The sequence below is a fragment of the Cervus canadensis genome, chromosome 14 (assembly GCF_019320065.1).
Source record: "Cervus canadensis isolate Bull #8, Minnesota chromosome 14, ASM1932006v1, whole genome shotgun sequence".
NCBI lineage: Eukaryota > Metazoa > Chordata > Mammalia > Artiodactyla > Cervidae > Cervus > Cervus canadensis.
The window spans coordinates 32,219,688-32,235,799 of NC_057399.1; the positions used below are offsets into that span (position 1 = coordinate 32,219,688).

The window sequence follows — 16,112 nt, forward strand, 5'->3', positions numbered from 1 at the left end:
GAAATGGGGAACAAAGTTCTTCCTGAAAGTAACTACAAGAGAGTTACTGTACTCGCAACAGCCAGGAGCTGACTACTTTGGGGGCTGTGTTTAAAGTATTTCCAAAAAATAAATAAATAAATAAAGTATTTCCACCAAGAATCTCATTATTATGAAGCCTCTTATTGCCAGCTGGGACCTGGAATAAAAGCAAAGGCACCAGCCCGTGGCCAAATCATTAAGACAAATTAAGACATATTAACATATGCTGGAAACAATTACCCACATAAATTTAATTTGTTTCACTGCTGGAAGAAAATCCTGAGAGGGCATGGAGACACATACCCGAGGACAGTTCGGCAGCCACCCTGAGAATCTGTCACTTGTCGGCACCTTAGGGGCTGGGAGATGCTTAAACTGGATGTCGAGCAAAGGACAATATATCTGAAAATACATCTTCCATTAGGTCATGGAGCAGGTGCTTGTACAGGTTACTTAAATATCTAGATTGGTAATTTTCTTTTTTTTTTTAACTACCATTATTGTCATGAATAATCATTATAATTGTTTATCAAAATAATGTATAGAGCTCAAAAATAGAATAGGAACATTTTATAATCAAATAATATACTTAGCAAGCTTATATATTTGCATCATTGTTTGCTCTTTTTTAAGAGACTAAAACTAAATATGAGCTAGTTCATTGGTTTCTGAGTTGTAGCTTTCAGTATCTCTTTTGTTGTCATTTTATGTCACTATTTTTTTGTCATTATGGTTTCTTACAGAATTATTGTTTTTAATTGTCTGAACAATAGGAAAACAAAGTCTGCTCAGCACACCACATTCTTTTTCCCAAAGAAATAGAATCTTACCATCCAGGTTATTCTAGGATGTGACTGTTGCAATATGCTCACTGTACAGTAATTGTGCAGTCTTGCTCTGGAGGTTGATGAATGAACCCTTAACAACATAGTGGGGTAACTGCTAGAGGCCAGAGCCTCTTCCCTCAAAATATAACTTCAGAAGAAGCAATCAAAGCCAGAGGAATGGTGTGTTTAGAGTGAGAGATGTCTTTTTCTGTCATCATCATCATCATCATTAGCTTCCTTACAGATTTTTCCCAAACGTCAACTATGTATGATTATATTTGAGGAGCATAATCCCCTAGTCACTTAAAAAAAATGGATCGGCCTTTTATAGTGTGAGGAGTGAATATAAAACCTACTTGTGTTTGCGGATAGCCTGCATGTTTACTACCTTTTCCTTGGGGTTGCCTTATGGCAACCTCTTCATTTTTCCTGCTACCCTGTACTTCAGGGTAACAGTTCTGGAACAACTCATGCGTGTCGAAGACTCAGAAAATCATTTTCTGTGGTAATCATTTGATTCAAAATGTGATTCTCATTTTGGAAATAGGACAGGGTAGTCTGAAACTTCCAAATGACAGCTTGCTGAAAGATGATTTGGTTGCTTCTCAACCTGGCTTCGTGTATCACATAGAAGCAGTCCAGTTAGAGAGATGCATCATTTGACCACATTTATATGGGCATCTTTGATGGAAGGCAAAGGTTTCTAGCAAGTGGGGATGTATGCTTTCCACCTCTGTATCTATCCTGTAACCACTGTAAGTCAAGTAACATTCAGTCATTTTTCTGACTATTTGAAATGAGGCAAAAATGGTTCTCTTGCCCATCCAAAGACCTTTTGAAACTAGATCTAAACAATGTGGTCATGAGTTTCTTAGATTATCTGTGCCCTCAGAAATTTTTATTTATATCCCAACTTATTAAAACAAGGGTTTTAAGGAGTCTCATAATCAAAGCCATACAGAATATGGGTTTAAACATAAAAGCAATTTGAAAATCATGAAAAGAAGGAAATCTGCTAGCCAGGAAGGATAATGAAATGACTGTGCTTTATTATTGAATTTGGTCCTGATATTGTCTAAAAATCCATCACTAAGGAGGTGATTAAATACCATATGGTACAGCCACATGACAGAAGATTATGTTGCCTTTAAAATTATCTGCAGGGTGAATTTGTAACAATAAGAAAAATGCTTATGATATTGTATTTAGAAGAGAGAGGATTATAAACTATAAAACTATCTCAGCCCTGTTTATAAAAAATTGAGAAAAAAATATGGGAATAATATTCACCAGAATATTAACAAATAGCTGATGACATGAAGTGATTTTTGTTTTCATCTTTACATTTTTTCCTTTCTTTAGATAATTGTAATGAACATATATATTACTTGATAATCACACATAAAAGTTATCTTTTTAGTTGACTCTGAGATTCCTGACAGGAAAGGCAGAAAGGGAAATGATCATGAGTTATATAATTTTTATTATGTGATGAAAGAACCTTCTCAGTTCTTTAAGGTAAACTTTTCCCTAATACTGAATCCCAAAAGAATGTCGAGTGATACAATGGTAAAGTTCTTAGAGCAGATGCCAAAGAGGGACTCCTTTTACTTGTCTCATGACCACCCCTCTCAGGAGCCACAGACATAGCACTCACTAAGAGCTGAGGTGGTGGGGATTTAGCCAGAGGGGATCTTGCCCCCTACTAACCTTCAGTCTCTTAATTCTGCATTTGGAATACTGAAATGGTTCTTTCCCCCAATGCATTTATTCAAACAAAATGTGTGAGATATACCTAGCAGATAAAGACATACCGCTCAGCTCTTTTCACACCTTGAGGATTGAATTGCCACCAGTCCTGGAAATTTTTCTTCGAGTAATATAATTTGACTTCTCGCCCTTTCAGGTGTTGCTACACTGGATTCCAACGTATCTGGAAAAATTGGTCTGCGTGCTGTGGTATATTATTTCTGTACCACTCTCATTGCCGTAGTTTTAGGTAAAATTTATTTCTGAATCCTTTTTTTTTTCTGTATAGTTGTGACTTTCCATTTAAAAGTAGTTGGTTTTTTTAAATGCACACTTTTTTAAAGATCAGAAAGTACAGTTGTTAAACTGCTATGAAGCTGTTAGGCTTGAAGTCAGCACAGAACCTTTTATATGAACAAATATAATACTGACTGAGTTTCAGCCATGGCACTGCTTATTAATGTCTCTAGTAAATAAACAGAGAGAGGGACAGTTCTTCACCTTATCTGGATCATTGGGTCGAAGAAAGTGAAGCAAAGAGCTAATCTTTAAACTTGATAATTAGTCTATAATAGTGGGTTTGAGTATAATTATAAAGTATTTCAGACATACAGCATTTCAGTACATTTCTAATTTCACATAGTGCCCAGAGCTAATAGAAATCTTGCCAAGTATAAATTTCACTTGAAAGAGGGAGAATATTCTAATAAGGGACTATGGTTGCTCATATACCTTTGACACTTTTGTGAAAAAAGTATGGTCCATCGTTTGCGACCTAGCATGACATTTTAAGAAGGATGCCCCCAGTGGTGAGAGGGGGCAGTGTACTCAAATGTTGCAGCCAGCTTGACCCTTACAGCTCTGCTTTGATGAACTGAGGATGTGGTAAGATTTTAATGGTATTAAGCTGGGCGACCTAGGAGGCCCTGAACCCTGCCTTAAACCAAAACCACATTTCATTAGGCTCCTGAGGGAGGCCAACACAAAGAACAAAGCTGGGCTGATATCTTTTCTGCAACCCTGAGAGGGGAGAGTAGACCACACCCATTCATGGCCCCTGTATTGCCCACTGACTCCTCCTATCAGCAAAACTAATGCATTCAGCATTCTTAACTCCTACCCCATTGGAGGGGCATTTCTCTTTGAGAAGAGTGATCAGGGCATGGGGCCTTTTCTTTCTTTTTTTTGGGGGGGGGGGTCCTTTTCTTTACTCCCCTCCAGTCCATCAACCTGGTCTTTCCTAAAACCTCCCACCTCTGCTTGGACACCTCAAACAGAACCCATTAGCTCCAAAATGGTGCGTTTGTTTTTATTTTTTGACCACACAACATGCAGGGCCTTAGTTCCCCGGCCAGGGATTGAACCTTCATCCCCTACAGTGGAATCATGAAGTCTTAAACACTGGACCTTCAGGGAAGTCCCAGATGCCCTCTGTTTAAACAGTTTTTCTTTATAGCAAAATCAACTCTCTCTCCTCAGAACTCCTGTTCTCATTGCACCCCCTAAGAGTCACACAGAACAACCCTCCCTGACCTAAATCCTTTTGTGGGTTACACACAGCTTTTCAGATATTTGATGGCTGTGGTATGACAGGAAGATAAGGCTTATTCACTGTGACCCTCAGAAAAATACCAGCATCTATGGGTAAAAGTTACAGAAAGATGCTGAGTACCCTGAGTTGGAAAATAAGTCCTTCTCACCCCAACCCCTGCCGAGGCAGATCTCATAAGCTAAGGAAGAAAAGAGCATTCTCATCAGCAAGTGTTTCCAGAAGCAGTTCTGGAATGCAGCCGCTCATTTATTAAGAACACACAGGAAGAGTTCCTTCTGCTTTATTTAGATGGGAAGTAATTAAGGCAGTAATTCTGCTGAAGTTCCTGCTGAGGCTTGGTGTTTGGGGTAGATTTCTCAGGGTCCCCATCCCACTATTGCCTGGTACTCTAAGATGGATGCACAAGAGGTATCAGGTGCCCTGGGAGATTCTTAATGCTCTGTGGGTGCTATCTTTGGTTACAGGTATCGTGCTGGTGGTGAGCATCAAGCCTGGTGTCACCCAGAAAGTGAATGAAATTGACAGGACAGGGAACACCCCTGAAGTCAGCACAGTGGATGCCATGTTAGACCTGATCAGGTGGGTGTCCGACCAGCAGCGTGGCTTCACAGGCATACAGCCTGTGTGGTTGCACAGGGCCCCATGCTTGGTTTAATGCTCTGCTAATGCCATCTTGAAATTTTTTCATAATTTTTAAATTATTATATGTGTTAATTTTGCCCTGGACCCTGCAAGTTACATATCCAGTCCTGCTTTCCAGGTGATGGTTCCACAAAGGAATGGAAGGAACAGGGCCTCTGTCAGGGTTTAGGATGGACAGAGATGCCCAAAGATACTTGTTGCATTAAGATTCTGGGCTGTATTGGGTAGTTGGTTCTGAAGCAACTTGAAGAAATATATTTTTTAATTGTACAGGAGAAACCCTCTTATCTGAAACAATCAGGGCTACAGATTGGTCAGTTAATTTTAAAAAACAGCATTTAAAGCAGAGAGTCATAAATATGCACTACGTATTTTGTTTATGCTTAAAACTTAAAGGCATTTATTTACCCTTTTTTTATGTGGGGCCAAGGTCATTTCTTTGTGTCAGTTGATTGTAATTTCGTATTTCTGTTGCCTAGGCTGCCTTTATAAATGCATCATCTACAATTTCCAGGCTCAGTTTTCATGAAGTAGAGCAACAAAACCCTTAGAAATTGCAAGGAAAGCTGAGATCTGAGTTCTTCCGGCTTTTCTTTTTATTTCAATTGTCTTCCCTTACCTAATGCAACAACAGAAATTTTACTCACTTGCCTTGAATGAGTTTCCAGGCATTCCAGCTTAGTTTTTATAGAAACTGCTCCTTCCTTTTCACACTCATATTGCATTGATTTACATAGTATTTCATTCAATAATTACAATGATATTTGCAACTGGCATAAAGAATTTGGGAACAAGTGCAGTCGACTCTCATTGATGAAAACAGAAATGTGCAAAATCTTAAAGAAGTCTCTTAACTGTGCGTGTCCACCTGCTAGTACATATTTCACCAAGGACAGCAACCGTGTTGGCTACTCAATGAATCAGTTAAGTGTGATGGTTAGTTAGGAGAGCTTTCTATCCCCTAACTGAAGCTCAGTAGGGAAAAAGAAATCTTAATACAGGAAGCATTATGCAAAGGCAAGACCAAAACCATAGTACTAATTCTATAGCATACTCATTTCCATCAATGTATTGGGTGCGACAAAAACAAACAAACAAAACCCACTTTTGTCTTAATGTGATACTGCTTTTCATGTCTCCAACAGGAATATGTTCCCTGAGAACCTTGTCCAAGCCTGTTTTCAGCAGGTAAGGATAATGATTTTTGCCCTCAAGCTGTTCTACTCTTCCTCCTTACCCATTAAGATTTTTTTTTCTTCTGTGACCTAAGAAATGGAATTAGCCCATCAAAAAAGGGGCGATGTATTAATACCTGTGAATGGAGGAATTTCCGGTGACCTGTCAACCCCAGTCTTTCCAGCCATAGCAGCATGCCTGTTGTAGCTTACACTGCTCCCTTTTCCCTTAGGCTTCATTTTTTCCCCAAATGGTTTCAACTGGAGTAAGTCAGGAACATGCCAAATAATGAGTGTTTTCAAATCTGGCTTCTAGCACCTAGTTTCAGAGAACCACTTTATATTTGTGAAGAAGCTCAGACTATCTACAGATATAATGCAGTTGGGAAAGGTAACCTCCACCCCCACATTGGGAAATCAGTATGTGACCCGTGTGGGTGGTTAGTGTTCCTGGTATCTGGTATTTTCTTTCATCACTACGTTCCCACTGCTGGCACACTACAGAGCAATGTAACAAAGCCACTTTTTTTCCTTTAGGGAAGTTTCACAATCTCTTCACTCCATTTCCTTTAAGCCTTCTTCTCTTGTTTATCTATGCACTTTAAGACAGCTGAGTCTATCACAAGCTGCTGAATTCATTTACATAAATTACACAAACAGAGACCTCTATGTTGACCAACAAAAATGGCAATTAAATTGCTCCCTGCTGACCTCCAAGAGGCACAGAACCACCTCTATTTAGGGGGTGCATTTGCGGTTCAGCCACAGTGGTCACTTGTAAGGGTCTTGGTGTTGGCAGAGCCTTGTAGGAGTAACATTTATGCCCACTGTGATGATATACTAGCTCTTTCTTAAACGTCTCTGCTGAAGCTCAGCAGAATCAAACGGGTGAAGGAAGGGAATTTAACAGAAATCTCACTCACGTAATAGCCCTAAAGGGACTATTGACTTTGGAACAACCATATAGTTCTTGATGTTTACTAAAGTCATGGTGACTAAATTTAAAGTGATGTGGTGTTTTTTCCCCAGGTTAAAAATAATAAATGAATAAATAAATAGAAACAAAAATGATTGACAGGATTCCTGTAGAATCTATTAAAGTACCTAAAGATAAAACCTATGCTTTCTTCTACATTGTTGCTCCATTAATTGGTCCCTTACTACAAAAGTGAGAGAACATTTTGACACCATTGATGGTGGCTGTGGTGGTCAGAGGGTTGGAGTTCTCAACTGCAGTTTTGCTTCCAAAGCCTCAGGGGTAGTACTGTCCAAAACCAAAGCCGATAGAGGCCTCAGAGGTGGAAACTTTCAGTGACACTTATCTGGCCAAAGTAACATTCCTATGGTTTATCCTTAGGAGCTTAAAAATTCTTTTTTTATTTCTTTGACCTTTTCCCCCTCCAACATGCAGTACAAAACCACACGTGAAGAAGTGAAGCTTTCTGAGGAGCCAGGGACAAACAGCACCGAAGCGTCTGTCACAGCCATCATGACAACTGCCATTTCCAAGGTACCACTTACACCCTTTTGTCTGCTCCCTTCCCCAATAGGCAGGGGCCAAGTCATGAGTGAGCAGGAGATGGAAATAAGTAGATCCTCATTGTTCTCAGATTCCACATTTGTGAATTTGCCTATGTACTAAAATGTATTTGTAACCTGAAAATCAGCATGGTGCTGGTCATTCACAGACACACCAAGAGTGGTGAAAAATGTAATTTGCCCATGCACATGTCCCAGCTGAGGTTGAACAAGGCTATGTTCAGCAGTTTGTTTTTTTCCTTTTTTTATTGGAGTATAATTGCTTTACAATGTTATGTTGGTTTCTACTGTACAACGAAGTGAATCAGCTGTATGTATACACACATCCCCTCCCTGGTTCAGCTCTTACATGGTAAATATGTGTCCTCTGTGCGGTGTGTCTTTGCCACATTTTTCTCAGTTTTGTGTGTTAGCTTGGCAATTTCACTGTTTGAAATGTCTCCCAACCATCATGCTGCACTGCTGGCTAGTTAGTGTTCCCAAACGCAAGAAAAAGCTGATGGTCCATATGAGAAAATACACGTGTTAGAGAAGTCTCATTCAGGCATGAGTTAAAGTGAGTTCGATGTTAGTGATTAAACAATATATATTAAATAAGGTGTCTTTGAACTTAAACACAGAGAAAACAAGGTTTCATATTGATTATTTGACCAAAATGATGTGACTGTTGATTCCTAGGAACCTAATCCTCTGTTTCCCCTTAGGAACATTGACTCAATATTCCCTAAGTCAGTGTTGGCGGCCACTGTATAGAGTATAACTTCTGAGAATAATGAAGAGCAACTGAACCAGACAGAGAAAAGAATGAGTCCTGTCACTTCTGTCTCTGCCACCCAGAGTTGAGTTGGGTATCTCTGGGAACATCGTTAGATTTGCAAGACCACATAAACATGGAATGCAGGCCTGCAGTTCCTTATTTAAAACTCTCTGCCCAAATATGATTCTGAGTCCAGAGTTTTTCACTTTAGAAGGGCCAGCTGATGTGTATACTATATGTTATACAACATCTTTAAGTGGAATTGGCAATAATAATCTAGAATCAAGCACATCAACATATCTGCAACTAACTTACAGTGTGGCTACTAAGTAAGAAAAATAGGCTATCTGTAGCCTCATCTCAGTTCAGGATAGGTTTTGCCAACAGGAGTTTGCCATAAACTTATCAATGAAATCAGTTGGCTCTGAGAACTTTTAGGATTTCATTGTTTGAGATTCTGGTGGTTTAGTCACTAAGTTGTGTCCGACCTTGTGACCCCATGGACTGTAGCCTGCCAGGTTCCTCTGTCCATGGGATTCTCCAGGCAAGAATACCGTAATGGGTTGCCATTTCTTTCTCCAGCTGGAGATTAGATCAGGTTGGCCTGAAGTAGTACATTTGTAGTCCTGTAGTAGATTTCTCCTGAATGTACTCTGCCTTCACTCAGGAAGGAAAAATTTAAGGGGAGAAAAAAAATGCAGTAGATTTAGGAATTCACATTAAATAGGCCACGGTTAGCTCCCTCTTTTTTCCTACAGAAAGCCCTCCATGACCTGGCTCCTCTCTGGTTTCCCAGCTTACTTCTCGGTGAGCCCAATCTATTCTATCTAGATTCAACTCCTCAATGAATTCCTGCTCTTGCTTCTTGATACAGTTCCACAGAGATTTTTCAGAGCACTCTCCATGAGCCAAGCTCTGATGGGCACTGGGATTATGACAGAGAAAATACACATGTGATATATGCTCTCGTGTGAAAAGCGATGAATATTACAGTTGGAAAAAATAGAATACTCCCTAATAGAATAGGGAAGTCTAAATTAGTGTGGCGGCTGTAAAGGATGAATAGAGTACAGAGACCTGGTGTGTGATGATGTCTGCCTTTCCTTACCATTTTTCTGGAGTCTGCTTTCTAGATCTCTGCTTATCTCCTGGCTGCCTGCTGCTCGGGCCTGTCCTTCACTATCTTCACAGCCCTCATTCATGTCTCCAGTCTCCACATGATGCCTGTAACTCATAGCTTGGCTGTGCAGTTAATTACACACCATCTTGCTATCATTGGCTCATGTTTCTCACAGTTAGTCTTGTCTATCCAGCCACATTTTAAGACCTTACGCTGTAGCCAATGCAGTTAACACACTAACTGCTCGATAAATATGTGTCTGATCATGTCAGATCATAAGTAAGAAATAATTGGTACCCCAGTGGCTCATCCACATAATTCTTTATAAACCTGGTTTGCACCACTCAGAATATGTTATCTTCCTGTGAAATCTCTCAGTTAAGCTCATGCTGCACAACTAGGATTGAATTATCTCTTGGTATATCCCATGCTACTCATGTGTGTGTGTGCTTGCACACACATGCACGTGCAGTTGTATCCGACTCTTTGTGACCCTATGGACTGCAGCCCATGGAGGCTCCTCTGTCCATGAGATTTCTCCAGGCAAGAATACTGGAGTGGGTTGCCATTTCCTCCTCCAGGGGATCTTTCCGACCCAGGAATTGTACCCTCATCTCCTGTAATGGCAGGCGGATTCTTTACCACTGAGCCACCTGGGAAGTCCCCATGCTATTCTTACCCAGGATAAAATGAAGAAATGGTTCATAGTAGTAGATATCTGGTTACTTTTTATCTAAAATAAAATCCTATTGGTTATCTAAGGTTAGAGGCAGTAAAAAATGTTCCTGTGTTCATTATCAGGATAAAATAGATAGTAAAGTGTCCTAAAAATGTCTGTACTGGTAAATATTTTGAGCTTCCTGCATTATTAATTTGTATCTTTTTATGCAGACTCCTAATGTAACTACTAGTTAAAATAACTGAAAAGTGCCTAAAGTTATTAAAAATTTAAAACACCCCAGAATAAGAAATCTTCAAAAGAAATATTCAAGTATGGATTTGCTGAAAGGGGAGGTGGGGAACACTTCAAACTTCAATGCCAGAGGTGGGGGCAGTAAAATTTGATACATGCGTAGGTGGTTTTTTTTTTTTTTGCTCCTAAACTCATTGATCCTAAGTTGTTGCTAGGTCACTAGTTTGTTTGGCTATCATATCTTCCTGTTTCAGGGCCTATGCATTCTAACAAGATTATAATCATGCATCAATATTATTTTCTTGGTTTTGATCCACAGAACAAAACAAAGGAATACAAAGTCGTAGGCATGTATTCAGATGGCATAAATGTCCTGGGCTTGATCGTCTTTTGCCTCGTCTTTGGAATTGTCATTGGAAAAATGGGAGAAAGGGGACAGATTCTGGTGGATTTCTTCAATGCTCTGAGTGATGCAACCATGAAAATCGTTCAGATCATTATGTGGTGAGCAGACACCAGTTAATGCCATCTTGCTTCCCCTGATGGCTGACCCTTCAAAACTAGAAGGAAAAGGTTTATGTTTCTCAACTCACCTCACCCTAGAGTATTAAATAATTCCACGTATTACTTAGGACTCAGTTCACTACTGAAAGTCTAGAGATCAGCCATTGTCTTTTCTACCAAAGTCCTTGATCATCTTGCAACCAAGCAGCATTTATGTAAGAAAGAACTCTTAAAGAAGTAATTTGAAGGAGTTTTCCAGAACACAGGTTGCTTTCCTTATCAGGCCCCATGCAGAAGGGATACAGTAGGTACACATGGGCCCTAATACATCCAAATGAAAGCTGCCATAGGCAAGCATAGCAGCTGCACCACCTGAGCATCTGCCCTGTCCCTGGAGATACTGAAAAGTCCACCTTACCTGGGAGACCTCTGCCTCACTTATCTCACAGCAAGTTGGCTCGAAGTATAGACCTTGACAGTGACAGTAAAGGGTTCAGTTATTTCAGTTAATACTGCTGAACCTCAGCTTCATCATCTGTTAAAAAGGATAATAAAGTCTACCCCTCGAGTTGGGAGGAGTACATTAAGTGAATGATGCATGTGAGATACCTAACCCAATGCAAAGCATGTAATGATAGCTCCACAAACAGAGCTATCACAACAGAGCTATTACATAACTGGTTCTGTTGCTGATACCACTACCTGGGAAACAAGATGACTGTGTCTAGAAAGAGCCTAGAGACCATGATTGCAGAGTCAAGCTAGAGAGAGACCTGCAGACATGACAGCCAGCAGGGTGTATGTGCATAGGAGCAAGGCATGGGGTATGGACCAGAGTGCCCCTTATGGTGGCATGGGTGGGTAGAATTTAAGGTGCACAGGGATGCTGAAATCTATAGCCAGTGTAGTCCAGCTGGGCTGAAACTGAGACCTTAGCTTCATTGTGTATACTCTGTGCCCTTCCCAGCTAAGGGCACACCCCAAGCCAAGGTATATGCCCTGGCTTGTTTCTTTCCCAGCATTTCCACCCTGAGAAAATATTTGATGACAGAAGTATGTCTTTTCTTGTGCTTACTTTCTAGCTACATGCCAATTGGTATCTTGTTCCTGATTGCCGGGAAGATCATAGAAGTTGAAGACTGGGAAATATTCCGCAAACTGGGCCTTTACATGGCCACCGTCCTGAGTGGGTATGTCAGACTCAAGGGAAGACACTGAAACCTCATTTGAGCCAATGAATTGCTGTTGAAAGGCCGGGTTTCAGTTGGTGAAACTGGCTTCTCTCCCACTGGCAGGGAAAGATGAGGTTCAGGGATAAGAGAGCAGTGGGGAGAAGGGCTGCCCTTTAACAGCTGAACTGGAGGTGGATCACACTGTGCTGATTTCCAGATCTTGGCAGAACAGCCTGGACCATGCTTTGTCACTGCCTTTATTAGCTGTGTTAAAATCACTTCTTAAGAGAAAAACCCACTCTTGGCCCTCTCCTGGCCTTCCCTTCTTCAAGGATGTAAACCAACCAAACAAGTAAGAACAGTCCCCATGTACCCTGAGCCTGAAAGAAATTAGGCAGGGCCTAAACTAAGTTGGACTGGAGCAAGCAGGAGTGGGATGGGTGGTTGGTTCCAACCCTGTTGGGGAACTGGTAAGCACTGTCACACCCTGCATCATCAGAGAGGGTGCTGGAGAATCTCCAGGTTGGTAGGAACTGTGCCAAGCAGGAGACGGCTGTGTGCACATTTCCTGTAGCACACTTAAAATTGGTCCCTTGAGGGGAGATGTAGTGGGATAGGTTATGAATGGTGCCACCAGATGTCATTCCGGGGGCAGGATATGTCACATATGCCAAGAAATACGGACCAGGGGAATGACTAACCATCATCAGTTTGACTCACATAGGTCAGTTCCCCCAAACACCCAGCGGGAGGAATCAGCTCACCTGCTGGAACTCAGTTGCACTGGGGAGTATCCACTGCATAGGATTAGGTTCTTAATCTGTGTTTACTAAAAGCAGAGTCATGCTGGTCAATGGAGAAGAAGGCCAGAGTCAAATTCCAGGGCCCCAGTAGTAATGGAGGTGGGACCATCCACCTTATTGGAGGCCAGGGTCTGTGTCCAGGTCATGGTATGGCTGAGATTTATTATGCTGAGCTATTTAATGAGAGGGTTCTGCTGGTCTCTGCCCCATCAACCTATGTAGGTTCCTAACAGAAAACTAAAAGTCAATTTCTCATAGTTCCAAGCCATAGGCTGTTTGTAAGATCCCTTTCTTGACCTCCAGGATCTATATTTTAAATGACCATTTCTTATTTCAGCTTCACGTAACTGATCTGTAAACTCTGAGTTGCCATTTACATGGCATCTGCTGAATCAGTTTCATTTTTTAAGCCCTTTGGTTTGTGAAACGAGGAATAGTTTGGAATGTAGGAATGACAAAGAAAAGAGGGTCAGTCATGAAATATGACTGTAGGAGAGCAGGGATAACTTCCTCCTTACGCACCCTGACTCCCCTCTTGGATGGTGGTGCCATCCAGCTGGATAGTGGCGTGGTCCGGGCTGAGTGCTGTGATAAGGGCTATGATACTGTTGACCACAGAGTCACCAAGGAGGGGAAGGTCAGCTGGACCTGGGAAGGTGAGGGAAGGCTTCCAGGAGGAGGGGGAGATTTCACTGAGTCTTAGAGGAGGAGTAAGAATTCAACAGCAGAAGGAAGTGAAAGCATGTTAGCACGCATAGCAGGAAAAGCAGGTACAGGTCTTGGCAGCATGACATAACTATTCTGTGAGCTCTGAGACGTGGACTCAGCTACTGGCTTAGCCACCAACTTTGACAAGATATTTGATTTGCTGAGTTTCCTCTTCCCCATGTGTTCACTGGAGACATATATTCCTGTCCTCTTTCTCACTGGACCATAATGAAAGTTGAATGATATCATGAGTAAAAATGCTATTTGGAAAAAAAAATGAAGAGATAGTATCATCTGTGAACCTGTTTCTCTCTCCTGTTTACAGGCTTGCAATCCACTCCATTGTAATTCTCCCACTGATATATTTCATAATTGTACGAAAGAACCCTTTCCAGTTCGCCATGGGAATGGCCCAGGCTCTTCTGACAGCTCTCATGATCTCCTCCAGGTAAACAGAAGAGGGTGTCTGGTGGACCACCACTTCCCTGGTGGTCCAGTGTCTAAGACTCCATGCTCCCAATGCAGGGGGCCCAGGGTCAATTCCTGGTCAGAGAACCGGATCCCACATGCTGCAACTAAGAGACCTAGCATGCTGCAATGAAGATCGAAGATCCTGCCTGTCAAAAAGACCCCACACAGCCAAATGAATAAACAAATTTTTTTTTAAAATTTTTTAAAAGAAGAGGGGTGTCTGGAAGAAGTCTGTGGGCCAACACTTATCAATTCTCACCTCACCTGATGAAGCACCCATTACAGTTGGGGGCGGTTTGTAGCTGCCCTTGAGAAATGATCTCCCTAGTTTCTGACCTTACACACATTTCTTCACCCTACTGGATATTTCTTTCCCTCTTGGCAGGGCCTGCAACCCAGGAGGGGGTTGTGTCACAGCTGGGGACAGTGACAAGCACAGCAACTTCTGATTCCTGGTCCTACCAAAAGTGCCATCATCCTTTGAGCTCTCGATTTAGTTTTTGGAACTGAGGTGTCACTTCAGGCAGGGATTGAGGACCAGCATTCCTAGGCCATCATATCTTTTCTCTTTCTATCACACAGTTCAGCGACACTGCCTGTCACTTTCCGCTGTGCTGAAGAGAAGAACCGAGTAGACAAGAGGATCACTAGATTTGTGTTACCTGTTGGTGCTACAATCAACATGGATGGGACCGCACTCTATGAAGCAGTGGCGGCCGTGTTTATTGCGCAGTTGAATGATTTGGACTTGAGCGTTGGGCAGATCATCACTATCAGGTGGGGCATGAAGTCACACTCACTTTCATCTCTGTAACTGGAATTGCTCTCAAGTAAAACTCATCTGTGGAGGGAGATCATGGATGGTCCAGCTGTAGACTTATTTTTGTGGTCTACAAAATCTCTTCCCAAGATTAACTGCATCTGTATTACAAGCAGCAGGACTGCGGTACGTAATCAGGTCTCAGAGCCGGGGAGTGTCTGTGTTCTCAGCCCAGTGCACCCACAAGGTGCTAGGCACAGAGTAGGTATCAAGGAATCAAGGTTGAGTAAGGGGTAGTTCCTGCTTTTAAGGGGTAGATAAGTTGGGTGTACAGATATCTAAATAAGTGGGCTTCCCTGGTCGCTCAGCTGGTAAAGAATCTGCCTGAAATGTGGGAGACCTGGGTTCTATCCCTGGGTTGGGAAGATCCCCTGGAGAAGGGAATGGCTACCCACTCCAGTATTCTGGCCTGGAGAATTCCATGGACTGTATAGTCCATGGGGCCACAAAGAGTCAGACATGACTGAGAGACTTTCACTTCACTTCACTTCACTTCAAATAAGTGCTGAGTGATATGGTAAAGGCTATAATAGAGGTTTGAATGTGGGACACAGGGGGCACCAAAGAAGGAAGGGTTGGCCCACCTGGGAAGGTGAGGAAAAGCTTCCTGGAAGAGAGGAAAGTTTAGCTAAGTCTTAGAAGAGGAGTAAGAATTTGATAGAGGAAGTGGAGAACATTTTGAATAAAAGGAATAGGCTGAACAGGGGTCTTGATGTAACCATGTCCTAGTTCCTAGTTACACAGTACAGATTTGGTGTGGCTGGCATAAAGAGTACAATGTGGAAAACATAGGGAGATAAGAAAGCAGGGATCATATCATGGAAGGACTTGTGTGAGGAGCTCATGGAAGGGTCTTAGACAGTCTTTCATATTATAGAAAGATTTGCATTTTAGAAAGGTAACTGGTAATTTAGTGGATGAATGTGAATGGGGGCAGAAACTGTAAGCTGGAAGACCAGTTAGAAGATTACTGCAGGTAAAGTATGAAAAGGCCTACATTAAGGTACTGACCCACGGGTGAAGAGCTAATTAATTCAAGAGGCATCTACTGAATTCAGAGTGAGGGACAGAGGAAGGCTAAGATGACCCCCCCCTCCCCCCGTATTGGTGGATGGTGCTTATCAGAACAGGGACTGGTATAAGAGAATTCAATATAGGTGGGAAGATTAAGAGCTTATACTTTCGGATACAATGAATGTGAAAATCCTTTAAGACATCCAGGTGGAAACATACACTGAGAAATGTGGTCTTGACTGCAGATACAAGAAGTCAGAGTCATCAGTTTGATGATGCTCATCAAGCATGTGGGTTGTGAGTCAGTTATCTGTGTTTGACTCTG

General features: G+C 41.8%; 1 protein-coding gene across 1 annotated transcript in view; it reads left to right on the plus strand.

Annotated features, from left to right (window-relative positions):
* Window positions 1–16,112, plus strand: part of SLC1A1 (solute carrier family 1 member 1) — a 73,608-nt gene that overhangs the window by 48,799 nt on the left and 8,697 nt on the right. The window contains exons 3-10 of the mRNA XM_043487161.1: window positions 2,755–2,847; window positions 4,614–4,728; window positions 5,937–5,979; window positions 7,378–7,476; window positions 10,615–10,799; window positions 11,882–11,989; window positions 13,808–13,930; window positions 14,536–14,730. Of these exons, the coding sequence (XP_043343096.1) occupies window positions 2,755–2,847; window positions 4,614–4,728; window positions 5,937–5,979; window positions 7,378–7,476; window positions 10,615–10,799; window positions 11,882–11,989; window positions 13,808–13,930; window positions 14,536–14,730 (961 nt within the window). The remainder of the gene's footprint in view (window positions 1–2,754; window positions 2,848–4,613; window positions 4,729–5,936; window positions 5,980–7,377; window positions 7,477–10,614; window positions 10,800–11,881; window positions 11,990–13,807; window positions 13,931–14,535; window positions 14,731–16,112) is intronic.